Source organism: Heteronotia binoei, chromosome 21 (genome assembly GCF_032191835.1).
Source record: "Heteronotia binoei isolate CCM8104 ecotype False Entrance Well chromosome 21, APGP_CSIRO_Hbin_v1, whole genome shotgun sequence".
Taxonomy (NCBI): Eukaryota; Metazoa; Chordata; class Lepidosauria; order Squamata; family Gekkonidae; genus Heteronotia; species Heteronotia binoei.
In genome coordinates, this window is record NC_083243.1 from 46,854,594 (window position 1) to 46,870,547 (window position 15,954).

At 40.8% G+C, this 15,954-nt stretch overlaps 1 protein-coding gene across 1 annotated transcript in view; it reads left to right on the forward strand.

Moving 5' to 3' along the window:
• The first annotated feature begins 1,696 nt into the window (after nucleotides 1-1,696).
• Nucleotides 1,697-15,954, forward strand: part of SEL1L (SEL1L adaptor subunit of SYVN1 ubiquitin ligase) — a 44,846-nt gene continuing 30,588 nt past the window's right edge. The window contains exons 1-3 of the mRNA XM_060262022.1: nucleotides 1,697-1,847; nucleotides 14,650-14,687; nucleotides 15,252-15,474. Of these exons, the coding sequence (XP_060118005.1) occupies nucleotides 1,757-1,847; nucleotides 14,650-14,687; nucleotides 15,252-15,474 (352 nt within the window). The 5' untranslated portion in view covers nucleotides 1,697-1,756. The remainder of the gene's footprint in view (nucleotides 1,848-14,649; nucleotides 14,688-15,251; nucleotides 15,475-15,954) is intronic.

The following is a 15,954-nucleotide window of genomic DNA, read 5'->3' on the forward strand; positions in this document are numbered from 1 at the left end:
CATATTTTCCATTATTATTATTATTATTGAGGTATTCATTAATTATTCAGGGGTCCCTCTTCAGTGTGACTTTGTCCATGGGGTCGCAAAGAGTCGAACTCGATGGTGCGACTGAACAACAGCAACAAGTCTCTTTTCAAAGAGATCCTAAGAAATAAAATGTTTAGCTTCTAGGATGGTGGCCCAATCAACTTAGAGAAATTGGAACTAACCTGAGATGCTGATATAATATAACCCATGTTAATTTAACATTCTAAAAGCCTCAATAACAGTGTTTGAAGATTTAAAAAACCCCTCCAATCTGAGGTTCTTTATCAAATTAAAGACCTGCAAAGTGTATTGCTTCAAATAAGCCACTAATAAGGGAAAGCTGAAAATTCTGGCTAGGGACATTTGATTCACAAACCATTAGTTTACAATTACTTGTCACTTCAAAAACTGTTTTTCTGATCAAATAAAAGGTGATTGTTAGGGGTGAAATTCATGTCTCACTATTACAGATGCAAGTTTATAGATGACACGGTCTACTGAAGACGAGGTTGAAAAGAAAGGCAATGTGTTAATCCTTCTGGGATTCAAGGGGGCTATGCTAATTTAAAACATTAATTTCTTCTCAGCGCCAACCTGGCTCCCATCACTTGGATCACTGAAAATCCACCCCTCCCCCCCCATCACTGAAAATACTTTGAAACTAAGTTTCATTTAATGCAATCCGAAGAGTCTTCACTTCGTGATTTAAATCTAGTCTAGATATGCAGGATCTTCGCTTCAAAGTTTATAGATGATTTCCTACTAGCAAAGGATAAGGTCACTTTTTTCCCCCCGCACGAGACCTCAAATGAATTAAACGATGCTTCATAAAAGCAGTTGTTAGTGTCACTACTCCACACAGAATCAGACAACCGGGAATTCCGCCGGAAAACGTAGCTAATTAATAATAATCTGCCCGCTCTGTTCAGGTTTTCGAATATACCAGCTGGGCTGCTACTTTGTGGGAGGCGATATCATCAGAAAGCGCTTGCTGACGTTGCAAGCAAAGCAGCTCGTCAGCGCAGGTACCCAGAACAAAGTCCCGCATTAGAACCCGCCGGATGAAAAGGTTTTCGCAAAGCCTCTTGGGTACTGCATCCTTCCTGCTCCGTAAGTTGTGCGCGCTTCTACTTTGCGGCACGGCAAAGGGCTACGGTTTAAATTAATGTAATTTACTTCTGGTTGTATTGCATAAAGTCCTTCATCCGCGGAGCATTAGTGGAAGCACATAGACAGTTAAAGAAAACCAGAGGCGGATAAAGGTTCTGTCTCCTTATAAGACTTTGAAATAATACCCGTTCTATGAGGAAAAGAAAGTTAGTGAAGAAACTACCCAAAGACATTTTTTTTTCCTCACCGGGACTTCCCATCTTTCTACTACATGCTGCAATCAGAAACCGGAAGAAAAACCCCTTCAAAAAAGTTCCTCTTTGTACGAGCGTGGCGTCTTCGTTCTCCTGATTGGCTGAGAAAAAGGCGTTAGCCCCGCGCACAAGGTTTGGAAATCGACTGTTTTTACCCAATTCGAAGAGGCCATGTCGAGGAACCTCGGAGCCAATGAGCTTTTGACATCGACAACGTCCAGCGGTGATTGGAGGCTGTGGCGGCGCTGGGGCTGCTAAGGCGTTGCCGCGTGATTGGCTGCCGCGAGGTTGGTGGGCGGGGTGGAAGGTGCCGGACTGAGGGCTCTGTCGGTCTCGCTCGCAGGGCAGGGATCGTGAACGAGATGGAACCGCCGCGCGGGCGGGTTAGGCCGCGGTTCTTGCTGTGGGCGGTGGCGTTGTTGCTCGTGAGCGTGGGCCTGGCTGTCACCGCTGGTCAGTAGGAACGCCTTTGCGCGCGGTTGGGCCTCGCCTTAAGGAGACCCTGAGAGGGAGGGGTGATAGAAGGTGGGGGTGGCATGGAGTGGGAGCGTCTAGTTGCCGCTCACAGCTCTGGCAGAGCGAGGGATGGTGTCAGCCCTCTGTTCCTCCTCTAGGGAGCTTATTGCAATGTATTGAAGTGTGTCCTCTGTTTTGCCCTCACAGCAACCCTGTGAGGTGGGTCACTCATGAAGGGAGGGTGGTTGGGCTTTGAACCTAGGACGCCTAGCTCTAGTCACTACACTGGTTGAGGACTGGATGCATCAAGAAGGCCTTGAGAAGCAATCGTTGGCTCACTAGTTGGCTCTTTCTGTGTGAATCAGTGTAAAAATTTTAATTTAACATCATGTCCCTGCCTCCAGTGTCTTCTGTGTTGGGCAACATGTAGAAAGTCTGGGGTTCAATTGCCAGCAACCCCGCTCAGAAGGATCCCCAATCCTCAATATCAGAGTGGGTTTTTGTGTGTGTGATGTGAAAACCTTCTGCCTGAGACCCTGGTGAGCTGTTGTTGTTGAGCAGGCTGGTTGTTTTATTAATTTTCAGCTTTAACACCTAGTACATCTGTCCTATTGTTGACTCCCATTTGTGCTTGTATCTTGTGTACTGCCTATGAGTAGAATGCTTCAGGATCCTAATCTGATCATTATCAGTTGCTGAGGTCTGTCTGTGTCTTCTCTCCAGCAACAACGGTTTCTCTCCCCCCCCCCTTCCCCCCAATGTGTATGTAGTTCAGCTGGTTGTCTTCGGAATTTGGCACCCTGGTAGTTTCTCAATTGGCCTCTGGTTGCACTGGCCCTTGGGGCTAGATACTAGTAGGCTGGTCAGATCTGTGAATGTAACAATGGTAGCATGCATGAAATGGAGTGGATTACTTTGGAGGTTAGAATAGGAACTATTTAAGCATTGTTGGATATGGAAGGGTGGGTACAGCAGGGAATGGGAATGAAGTTTAAAGGTGGCAGGTGGCCATCTGAGAAGTCCGGGCAGTGAATTCCTAATCTGGGGAATTGAAAGTGTTTAAACAGTTTTATAGCTGGAGAAAAGGTAAGTATGGGAGAGTGACCAGCATCCAGCAATTTAATTTAAATTTATAGCCCACCCTTGATTGAAAGATTGTGCAGGTAACACTACAACAACAAAAGTATTTCTCTCTGACAGATATTGTTCAGTCACCTTTCTTGTAACCTCTCTGTTTGGCAGTGTTTGCCACTGATAAGCAGGAAAGATACTGACTGCAAATCTAAACCTAACTCAAATAATTACATCTTTTGTTTCATAGTCTTTTTCCATAATGTAAGCTACTTGATGAGGGTAAGCATGCTGGTAATTTTTGTTATCTGTGCTGGCAGATGGATCATATATGTAAACTACTATACAAAAATAATTTTTTGCAATAATTAGGAGGAGAGGTAATTTTATTATATTCATGTCTGCTTCTGAAACTGGCCAGTTATATAACTTCGTTGCTTAATTTCATTCAAAAGGAAAGAGTTAGACGATTCATTTGAGGTGAAACCCATCATATACCAGTGGCATTTCTATCTTTGTGTGCTGAGTTTTTTGAAATGGGGTTACTGGATAGGTAAAATGCAGTTTGAGAAGCGCTTTCTGGTGTAGCAACATCAAGTACTTGCCTAGGGCAGCAAGGAACATTCTGTTGTTCCTTTAAGCTGGGGACAGTGCTCACCAGGTATGTCCCTTGTACTCATTATTCTTGTGCTGGTCATTTGGCTATTCCTTAAGAGTGTGCCAAAGTGTTAAGAGGGACAGTCAGTCCTAAAGTTGCCCCCCTCCCTTTATTTTCACAGAACAGTATGATACTTTTAAAGAATTCACTGGAGCTATCACCTGCTGCAGTTTGCAATCTGAGGGAAATTTCCACAATATCTGGTATCAGAAGTAAATGTCGATAAATCATAGATCTAAACTTAGAATCTAAGATCAGCAAGGAAATCAGTGTGTACTGAGCGAAGTGTATGGGCAGTGATAGCACTAAGAGTCCAGATTACAGCTACAAGAGTTGAAGGACAGAGCTATAACTGTAGCCACCACAAAATAAAGCAAATATGTATCTGTAAACTGCTCCACAGATAAGGGAGTATTATCATTTTATTGCTAAAACAGCTGTTCCTTTTTCATATTTAGATATTCTATAGAAGCAGATATACCTGGCTAGCCTTTTGCCAAGGGCAAATACCTGCCAGCATAAGGGTCTAAGAATCCATGAAGTGTGTGAGCCAACTAGGGGCAATGGGCTTATTGTTTGGAATTGGTCACTGTTCTACGGTGCTGTTATGAACAGCCCCATCCAATTCTCTCTCTCAGAGGCAAGATTTTATTTTATTTTTGAGATTTTTATTCCACTCTCCCACACAAGTGGGATCAGGGTGATTGCAACATAGATAAAACAGTCGCCTTTCTGACTGAGCATTCCTAATGGTCTGTGTTCTTCTTTTCTGAAGAACTTCTTAGATGTCCTACCCTGTGTCAGTATGATATTGTACTGCCGGCTCAGCCCAGAAACCTGAGTTGGGATCGCCCTTTAACTTAAACCACTGAAAATGGCACTTGAGATGTTTTGAAATTAGAAAGTAACAAAATATTTTATTCAACTTAATAAAATTTAAATTTATTTATATGTGTGTGTGTGTGATGTTATAAAAAAATTGTGAGAATAAGTGCTTGCCGGCCATGTTAGGAAGGAGGGTGGCAGGATAGGATGAGGTGGGAGGTCAAGTCACACATCGGGGAGAGGGGGGGGTGGCTTGGCTTTGTTGAGGGCAGCTTGGTGATGGGAGAGGACTAGGTGACAGTGGTCAGAAGCCAGAGTCATGCATCAGGGAGGGGGAGCCCAGTGGTGCCCCCTTGGTCAGGTGGCGCCCAAGGCAACTGCCTACTGCCCTTTCCTTGGCCTGAATGAGAGTCTTTATATACTTCTCAAACTTCTTCCCAACTTTCCCAGTAATCCATCTGCGTTAAACTGCTTTCGTTCAGGGATGAATTAAGACAGCTAGGGCTGAAATCAGACTGAATTCTTCTCAGCATCAGTTCAGAAGTCTTTCTCTGTTCAGCTGATACTAACCAGTCAGATTCCTAGTGTGTCACTCAAGTCTCTGTTTCTGTGAGGAATTAATCCTTCACAGTCCTTCACTTGTACAAATGGAAACTAGCTGCAGCCCAGAGTTCTTAAGAAACACAGAGTATGTTTTCATAATAATCATGAATGCTTGAAAGCATTATGCAAGTAGTATGTCACAAATAGTACCTTGTTAGCTATATGACAGCTCTATTAGCTGGGTGGGTACATTCACACTGTCTCATACAGGTACCCCCCATATTGAGGATAGGGGGCTGAAAGAGTGTTGTCTCCTAAGGTCACTAGATGAGCTCACAGCGGGTTTGAATTTTAGGGGACTTACTGATTAGTAGATCAAGGCACAGTGGGTTACCTGGGGAGGGGGAGCGGTTTTATATATTTTCTACTGATGGCTCAAGTAGTAATAGCAAGACATTAGGGAAAAAAGCTCATTAAATCTAGGAGAGGATAGACATTCTTGCTGGCTTCTGTAAAGTAATATTGAGATTGCCAGTGTGGTTATCTTGGGACCAGTAATTTTATTTTTCTTTAATTTTAATTTGAAATCTGTTTATTGTGACAGATATTGTGATCTTGGTATGGGTTTTGTTTCTCAGAAATGGGGGTGTTTGGGAGGCTAGAGCTGTGTTTCTATTTTCTCCTGTATTTTAATAACTTGGAAGCTATGCTAATTTTATTATTTATTTATTTTATTTTATTGGATTTATATCCCGCCCTCCCCGCTGGGATTCTTAAATCTCGCATTTATTTCATTGACATTTTGACAAGAACTTTAGTCAGTTTCAGTGTACAGAGACCACACACCAAAATGAAGGTTAGAATGGCAACTGGGCAGATTAGAGAACAGGTTACTGAGCATCTTCAGCAGATTTAACTGAGAATGCAGAGGCTTTTATACTAAGTGGATCATTTAACTCGGGATCCTGACCTTTTACTGTGGGAAACTTTGGAATTTTGAGGGGGAGTGGTGAGTACCACCCCAAATAGCTCCCACAGGAAGTGGAGCCAAACCAAAAATGGCTGGTTATGAATGTGAAGCCAAATGGAATGCCTGCCTTCTCACAAATCCTTAGGAGGAGGAAATACTGAAGGGGGGGATGGAACCACACACTAAGGAACACACAGTTCCTTAGCAGTCATCTTCATCTTCCAGCGGAGAATCCTTTCATTTGAATGAGGGAATCTCTAACAAGGCCTGTCTTGCAGTGGCCCCACCCACTTCCAGAAAAGCTCAATGAACACTGAGGGAAGTACATCTTCTGAGCATGCAGCAGGTGTCACTGGGGGTGTTGGGGAAGGTATTTGTGCAGGGTTGGACTAGATGACCCTGGGGGTACCTTCCAACTCTATGATTCTATTGGTGGGTGCTATGGTGCTGTGTTGGGGAACCATGATCTAGTCATTTCAGATGACAGCCTGCTGAAATGTTGATTCAATCATGTTCCTGACATCCTGTAATTAGTTTAAATTTGTATAAGAAAATATCTGCTGAATGTCTCCCATCTGTTTTGTAGTTAGAGAAGAGACAGTGGTGTATGCCTTTCATGGAAAATAGCTAAAGTAATGCCAGGGCAGGTAGTGTGCTGGCAATTTGGCTTATATGTTATCAGTGTTAGTCCTTTCTTTCATAGTGGAGCCACAAATACTGTGAGTGGCACTTGATCCAAGAAGGCTGTAGTTACTTATCTCATTCACAGATACGATTACTTTAAAACTTGGTATTATTACCTTTAAAACTAACCATCTGCACTTTTTCTCAGAAGTAGTTTGGGAGAATTAGGTTTGTGGAAAAAATGACGAGATCAGCAAAGCTTCAATGTCAGTATGTTTCAAGAACAGAGTTTAGGTCCAATGACATCTTTTAAGACCAGCAGAGTTTTATTCAAGGTATAAGTTTTTGTGTGCACGCACTTAGTATCTTAAGTACCAGGACTCTTTTATATGTACCTTATTCTGTTCTGTGCTGCCTATAAGGGGAATGGTCTTCAACCTTTCCATATCCGGAACCCTCCTTTAACCTTAGGAAGTAACATAGTGCATGCTGAGCTCCATGTCCAAGCAAGTCACATGACATTGATCATTTGACAGAAAGAAGAGGAGTGAATCTGCCTGGGCTGAGGAGAAAAATGCTTTTCCATCAAGTGACCTGGCTTTGCTATTCTCCTCCTCCTGTACTTGCATAGAGGAGTGGGAGATGTTGTGCCCTTGCACTCCACACATGCACACCTGAAGCAAGTGCTTACCTGAAAGCAGCAAAAAACATATCAACTTTATAGAGACTTGCAACCCAGCAGATGAAACAGTCAATTCACCTGGTGGGTCTTACCATATGATTTGAACAACACTGCATTAAGGTACCCTCGTGCATGTTATGCAGCTTGTTTGGACAAGGTAATGTTTGTCTTGAACAAGCTGCCCATGAGATCTTAGTATTGCTATTTTTAGAGACCTCTTTTTTTCCCCATGGATCGATTTGGGCAGTCCTTACTTGATAATGGTGCAAAAATTGTAGATTATTGGATAGTCTTTTCATATGAAATAAAGATATGGCTTGTATACTTTTTTATCCAAATATTGGTCCTAATTTCTGCTGTTATAATTATAATAATAAAGTTTGTAGAAATGTTGCTAGAATGTTGTTAGGGGCATCTTAAAATTAACAAACTGGCTGAGAGGGAAGCAGTACCAGGGTACACACCTCTTCACTGAAATTGCACTTATTCTGTGCTGCTTTCTACTGTATTAATATGAAGGCAAAGCTTTGTAGAACTTTGTGGGAAAATGTTTGGTCTCCAGGATTTATTGGGTGGCATGTGAGATTGCTAGAAATCTTTTGTCACAGGTGTTTCTCAAGCTTTTAGTTAAGAACATAAGAGAAGCCATGTTGGATCAGGCCAATGGCCCATCCAGTCCAACACTGTGTCACACAGTGGTCAAAAAACTGAGGCACCATCAGGAGATCCATCAGTGGGACCAGGACACTAGGAGCCCTCCCATTGTGCCCCCCTCAAACACAAAAAATATAGAGCATCACTGCCCCAGGCAGAGAGTTCCAAAAATACGTTGTGGCTAATAGCCACTAATGGACCTCTGCTCCATATGTTTATCCAATTCCCTCTTGAAGTTGTCTATTCTTGTAGCTGCCACCACTTCCTGTGGCATTGAATTCTATGTGTTACTCACCCTTTGGGTGAAGAAGTACTTCCTTTTATCTATTCTAACCTGACTGCTCAGCAATTTCATTGAGTGCCCACAAGTTCTAGTATTGTGAGAAAGTACTTCTTTCTCTACCTTCTCTATCCCATGCATAATCTTGTAAACCTCTATGATGTTGCCCCTCAGTCGACATTTCTCCAGCTAAATGACTGACGATGATGTGCCTGCAATATTTTTCAAAATCCAAAAGTATGGCAGCCTATAAGGGGTTCTGAACCTTATGTAAATTGTGAATGCAGGGAAGAGGGGAGTCTTTTTGGGGAGAAGATTGTGCCTGCTTATTGCATTATTTCTGCAACCATTTCAACAGATCGTATTTTTTAACTCCAGGCTTTCTGGGAGCCTTCCTAGGGTACAGAGGAGACTCCTGCCAACACTCCCCTCCCCTCCCCCAGTTGATCTTATTCAGCAGCAAGAGGTTGGGAATCTGTGTGTGTTAAGTAACATAACATTGGGTTTGCATAGCATAATGACTTCATGACTTAGAAATTTGTAGTATTGCCCCTCAGACTCTTTGTATGGATACATTCAGCAAAAGCTTAGCTAGGTTTGCCTTGTCAAGCCTGATTTTTTTCCACCCTAGTGCTTCCTAGTTGCAAGAACTCCTTGTAGCAAGTATAGGTTTGTAAATTTAGTGTATTCTTTGGTTGAGTTGCTTTGTGTAAAATAAGTGACCATTACTTGTCAACAAATAACTCATTTATAGATATGCAGTATGCGTTCTCTTAACAGTTTGATTCCCAGTTTGAGCCCCAGAAGCTTAGAAACAACACTGGTAACTGAAGTTTAATGTGAAAAATGAAGGCTTGAAGCTGTGAGTTTACTAGCCTTAGGCTGCAATTCTAAGAACACAGAGAATTCTGTTGAATAAAACTGGTGTGACTTCTGTGCAGACCTGCTTAGGATTGCTCCCCTCATTTTCTTTATTGCAGTAATTAAATGTTCCCTTGAATTGGTTATAAAAGCTGTTCTCTTATATAACTGACTTTCAAAATCTGTTCACATTTTCATGGTTGGTTTCTGGTCCCAAACTGAGGTTCTATTTCGGTTCTTAAGACTTTCCATGGCTTGGACCCTGAGTAGTGGGAGGACTGCCTTCTCCTGCATGAACCTTAAGATCATATATGGATCTTATATAAAGTCACCTTTTGCAGCCTTGTTCCATGTTCTCCTTCCAAATGTACACATGGGACATGGCCTTGTCAGTGGCGACATCAAGTCTGTGAAGTTGGAATCTTGTTGGTACTAAATTTCCAAGTCCAGATAAGTTTCGTTTCACAGGATTTGGGGGATCAGATTATTTTTATATGTTTGATTTGGAGTTTCCCTTAGAGTTCTGTGCTGTCACTGATTGTTCTCTTGCTTTAACTTGTTTCGATTTGGCTTTGGGCACTACTTTGCAGATCTACCTGACAGGAAATCAAGTTCTAAACAGCTACATAGTAACTTAACAGTGGCAGGGTCAAACAGACAATTTCAGAAGTCTTTTCTTAATGATAACACTTCCATGTAACAGCTGGTCAAACCCTGTTTTGCTTAGCTTGCGCTTTTCATTTTGGAACAACAATTCAGAAATTAATTCTACCTTTTGTTAGTAACTCCTGTGATTGTTTTCTCTTGGTTAGTCCTTAATTTAGAGGGTCATTTATTTCATTGTCTGCTCTATGAGTAGCCAAAACCTAATGTTTGCAGGCCTCTTTTTATTTATTCATTAAAAGAAATTCACTTTTTCAGTTGCAGCTGAAGTGCCTATTATTTAAGAGTCTGATGCCAAGAATAATAAAACTGTAACTTATTTCTTCTCCAGTGATTCTCCTACAATTCAGCCAGCCAAACTTAGAGAAAACTTCATTAACAATAAAAGTAACAAAATAGGCAAGCCCTGTTTTTCCTCCTCATTGGATGCTTTGCTTTGGAAAGAACATCTATTTGCTGATAGTCAGCTGTGTTTTTACTGCAAACTAATATAGAGCTTATTCCTTTAGAGACATGTGAACATGATGCAATGAGAATGAAACTTGCTGTTGGTTTCACTTGACATAGATGCAAATATGTTTGTCAGTTTCTGGTTCAGTTTAAAACCAGATAATCCTTCACACTTCTTAGTGCTTATCCAGGTTCAAGACTACTTTGTTGATTAGCAGTTTCTTATGTGATATTCTATGTGACGTGATCCAGGACCTGTTTTTTAACAGCATCTTCTTAAGCATTAAGCATAGAATCCTAATTAATGATACTGTGATCACTTCAGCTTCATACCTATACAGCAGGTATCTTCTGAAAGAAAGCTGGACTTGGTTCTAAGCTCATCCTTTAAAGATCTGGTGATAGTTTTCATAAAGTTATAGCAATTTAGGGTTTGCAGCATTGACCACTTTGCAACTGGTAATAATTAGAGAGATTATTTCTGGGTAATTTTAAAGCCATGAATGGGGGGGGGGGATTTGGAGGAACATTAAAAATAATCCCTTCCTTATAAAACCTACTGAAGTGCTATAAGAACATGAAATTAATAGTTCATAATTTGGCATATAAATTTGTAAATTGGCACATGTATAAGATTTAGACATATGAATAAGAACATACAGGAACCCATACTGGATCAGGCCAGTGGATCAGTTCAAACCTCTTTGTCACACAGTGACCAAAACTCATGTGCCATTATGAAGTCCACCAGCAGGGCCAGAATTCCAGAAGCCCTTCCACTGTTGCCCCCCAAGAATGTGTAGAGCATGACTACCCCAGACATAGTATTCCACTATACTTTGTGATTAATAGAAACTGATGAACCTCTGCTTCGCGTGTTTATCCAGTCCTCTCTTGAAGCCGTCTATACTTGTAGCCACCACCACTTCCTGCAACAGTGAATTCCACATGTTAATTACTCATTGGGTGAATAAGTACTTCCTTTTATCTGTTCTAAGCCTACTGCTTGCTAATTTCATTGAGTTCCCATGAATTTTTGTATTCTCTACCTTTATCCCATGTCTAATTTAGTAATCATGTCACCTCTCATGATTTCTCCAAGCTGAAGAGCCCTAACCTCTTTAACATTTCTTCATAGGAAGGATTTTCATCTCCTTAACCTTTTAGTAGTCCATTTTTGCACATTTTGCAATGCTGTAATGTCTTTTTTGAGGTATGGTGATCAGAGCTGTACATAGTATTCCAAATGAGGCCACACCATAGATTTATACAGGGACATTATGATACTGATTTGTTTTCAGTCCCCTTCATAATAATCCCCAGTATAGCATTTGCCTTTTTTATTGCAGTCATACACTGAGTCAACATCTTCAATGAGTTATCTGCCATGAGTCCAAAACCTCTCTCCTGGTCAGTTACCACCAATTCAGACACCATCAGTGTATATTTATATTTTGGGTTTTGGCTCCAATGTTCATTTTTCTGCACTTGCCCACATTGAATCTCATTTGTCACACTGAATCCCACTTGCCCAGCCTCAACGGATTCCTCTGGAGCTACTCACAGTCTTTCCTGGTTCTCATCACCCTGAACAATTTAGTGTCATCTGCAAACTTAGACACTTCTCTGCTTACTCCCAACTCCAAGACATTTATGAACAAGTAAAAAAGCATTGGACCTAGTACCAAGCCCTGCAGTACCCCACTGCTTACCACCTTTCACTTTGAAAACTAGCCCATTTGTACTCACTCTCTGTTTCCTGTTAATGAACCAGTTTTTAATCCACAAGAGGATTTTTCCTCTTATCCCATGGCTGCTGAGTTTACTTAGAGCCTTTTATTAGGATCTTTATCAAAAGCTTTCTTGAAGTCATGTACTGTAGGCATGTTTCTTCACCTCCTCAAAGAACTCTAAAAGATTATTTAGACAATATCTTCCTTTACGAATCCATGCTGATTCTTCCTCTATAGCTGTTGTACGTCACTATGCCTACTAATTCTGTCTTTAATAATGGATTCCACCAATTTATCCAGTATCAGTATTAGACTGACCAGCATGTAATTTCCCCGATCTCCTCTGGAACATTTTCATAAAGATAGGGACCTTTTCTTAAAGATAGGCTACCTTCCAGTCCTCAAGAATGAAGGCAGATTTTAGTGATTGCATATTTTTGTCAGGAGATCCACAAGTTCACATTTGAGTTATTTCTGAACACTTGGATGTATGCCATCCAGGCCTGGTGATTTGTCAATTCTTCATCTGTCCATCAGTCATAGGGCATCCTCTCTCGTCACCTCAATCTGACTCGGGTCTTTCAACACCCCTCCTGAAATTGGTGGTTCTGGAGTAGGCAAGCACCTTCCATCTTCCACAGTGAAGACAGGGGCAAAAATATGCATTCAGCTTCTCTGCCATTTCCTTATCATCCTTTGGTAATCCTTTTACCCCATTGCCTCCCTGCCTAGATTTCTGCTTCTAAATAGTTGAACAGTTGTTTTTTGCAATATGTTCCTCATAGTCCCTTTTTGATAACCAACGTACATTTTATTTGCCAAAACCTGTGCTCCCTTTTATTTATTTCACTCAGACTAGCCTTCCACTGCTTAAAAGAATCCTGCTTTTCTTTTACTGCTTCCATTACTGTTCGTTGACCATGCAGGCCTTTTTTATACCTATTTATACCTTTCCAACCCTGTGTTATACATTTTACCTGAGCTTCCAGTATTGTAGTTTTAAATAGTCTCCAAGCTTCCCAAAGGGATTTGACTCTCCTTACTTTTCCTTTCAGTGTCTTCTTCATAAGCCCCGTCCTCATTTGAAAGAAGTTACGCCTTCTAAAGTGAAAGGGGTTTTGTTGGTCTTTTGGGACAACTCACTATTTATAGAAATGCCTTCCAAATACCATAACATCACCAAATAGCAGTTTAATATGTTAAGTGTGAACACTTTGTAGTGTAGTCATCTTTGAGGTAAGAGAAACGTAAGAGATGGAAATAAGAAATAACTTTCTGTAGTAAATAAGAGTCTATTATTTGGAACAAACAGTCACAATAGGATAGGGCTGCCAAGTCCCTCCACCACTGTGGTGGGGGCTCTTCTAATGCATGAGGTGCAGTGGCATCACCTGGAAGTGATGTCACCATGTTGGGGATCCTCTAGGATTCACGGTTAAAAACTATGGTACCATAGAATTTTATCATGAATCCTAGAGCGTCCCCATGCAATGATGTCACTTTATGCCACAACAGGGCTATTTGGGGGCAGGGATCCCCTGGTGGCCTGCTCCATGCTGGCTGGTTGGGGTCCCCCAAACCAGGGGATCCCTTGCTCCCAGCAGAACTTGGCAGCCCTACAATATGGTTAGTGTTTCGGGATATAGCAAATTAACATCACATTGAAAATACTGAACCAACTACTGATCTGTATTTTCATGTGTTATATAATATTAATTGTGGACATTTAACATTTAAACAATTAAAATGTCTTTCAAAATACATTATGTACACAGTGTACGCAAGAATATCACTATCTGATGTTGAAGATTCTTACATAAAAATCTTCACACTACATATGCTGATTAACTAAAAAGCATTTCATTCATTACAAAAAAGAAAATATTTCATAGGGGTTTTTTTCCAGAATCCCCCCAGGCAACTGATTTTTCCACTAGAAAAATTAGAGGAAATTTCTTCAGGTGATTCTTTTTCCTCAATTCTTCTGATTTATTTTCAGATCTTCAGATCTCTGGTAATAGCAAAAGACATTGAGGTTTAAATGCTTGTCTTGTATACATCTTCTACTAACTTTCTTAGTTGCCTTTTCCTCATTGCTATCTTGCAAAATTCACTCTGGTATTTCATGATAAATAGTTCATTCATTTCTGAAGGCTGATTTACCAATTCTTTATCTGAACTTTTTAAACTGTCACATCAGACTTTTTTTTCTTGCTACCTTTGTTGAATGAGGCTTCGCAGATTGAGAGTTTATCTTTCCTTCTCCCCATACTCCTTTACCTTTGTCTTCTCTTCAGAGAATTTTCCTGTGCCCTCCATTTCCTGTATTTCACTACAAAAGTTATCTTAAAAAATGTTTGTTTCTGGCCCTTTGAGTCTTACTTAGATTCAAACTTCAGGAGTTTGAAATGCTTTTTTCCTGTCTTGCAACCAGTATTTGTGTTTGTTTCTCTCTTTATTTTAAACTACTGCAATGCATAGAATAATCACAAATTATTCTCGGCAAAAGCAGAGTCTATTTGGTTTGTTTTGGAACAAAATGGTCATCCTGAGCCTCAACTTTATTTCAACTTGGGATCAAGATACTGTGTTTTCCAGCAGGTTCCAGTTCTGTTAAATATTGGGGTGGGTGGGAAGGTAAATGAAATTGTGACCGCTCTGATATTCAGAGTATAGGGCGGGATCTAAATCCAGTATCATCATCATATTACAGTATCCAGCTGATATTTGTATCCTTTTGCTGCAGAACCTTAAGGAGTTTTAAACTCTTGTGTTTATTTTGCAGATGAAGAAGGAACTCAGGATGAGTCCTTTGAATCAAAGGTGAGCCCCTTCACTTTCATATTTATCTTGCAGATAAATGTTTAGGTTCTGTTGCCAGTGGCACTACATGATGCATACTGATCCTTTAGTCTAAGTAGCTGGGTTTGTGGGGAGGGATTATTTCATGTTTTATGGATTAAGACCTTCAGATTTCACATTGACTTGGCATGTGGGAGAAATATATTACTATTTGTTTGAGGACGAGTAAATTAATATGGTGGGAATACATGGAGGGAGAAGATAACAGTTTTGAATTTAAAGTTGCAGACGTGGTTGCTGCCCTTGTTAAGAACCTGAGAAAGGAATAATTGAATTTTCAGAGGGAAACTAATGTACAGTGTGTAAAATCTCTAATCAGAACCTGGACCCTTGAAGCATCCACCCTCAAACATTTCTCCCTCCTAAATTCTAGTTTATTTTTTAAAAAATTTATAACCAAAATCTTATGCATGTCAAAAGTGGTGGTGTTATTGTTGGAAGCACTGCTGGAAGATGAAGATGTAAATATACTAAATGAATATATATAGTAAGCTTAATTTTATTCTCCTGCTTCTTATTATACAGGCAGCCTTGCCATCAGAAGAACAGGTGAAGGACCATCGAACTGGAGCCCATGTGGTAGCAGGTCAAATCTTCATTGACTCTGAGGAACCAGAGGGTCATACTGAAGATGAAGAGAGTCTCAGGAACGAAGAAGAACAAGAAAAAACTTTAGGAGATCTGAGCTCTCTAGAATTGCCAAGCTCCTTAAATAAGGATGTGGACGAGGCTGAAGTTCAAAAACCAGGTAGTCTTTTGCATGTCATCTTTGATCTGTATTTGCAGAGTTTGAAAAAGTAGTAAAAGCATATGTTTGGCATAAAACTAGTAGGAACTGGGGGAATCCTTCTTGTTGTCTATGGCCAGAACACACAATGTATGGCTCTCTTAATCAAGTGCCAATAACTGTTTCATGTAATTCCTTGCTTGTATTGCTCACAGTGAAAGTAATGTTTTGTAACCTTCACCAGAATTATGTGCTTAGTTGTAATTCTTCAGTTAATAATGTTCTGGCTTTTATCTGGTGCTTGTGGGGAAAGCAGTGGCATGTAAAAGGTTGTAAGATCCTTAGTTGCAATGAACAACGTCGGGGAGGGACGGTGGTTCAGTGGTAGAGCATCTGCTTGGTAAGCAGAAGGTCCCAGGTTCAATCCCTGGCATCTCCAAAAAGGGTCCAGGCAAGTAGGCGTGAAAAACCTCAGCTTGAGACCCTGGAGAGCCGCTGCCA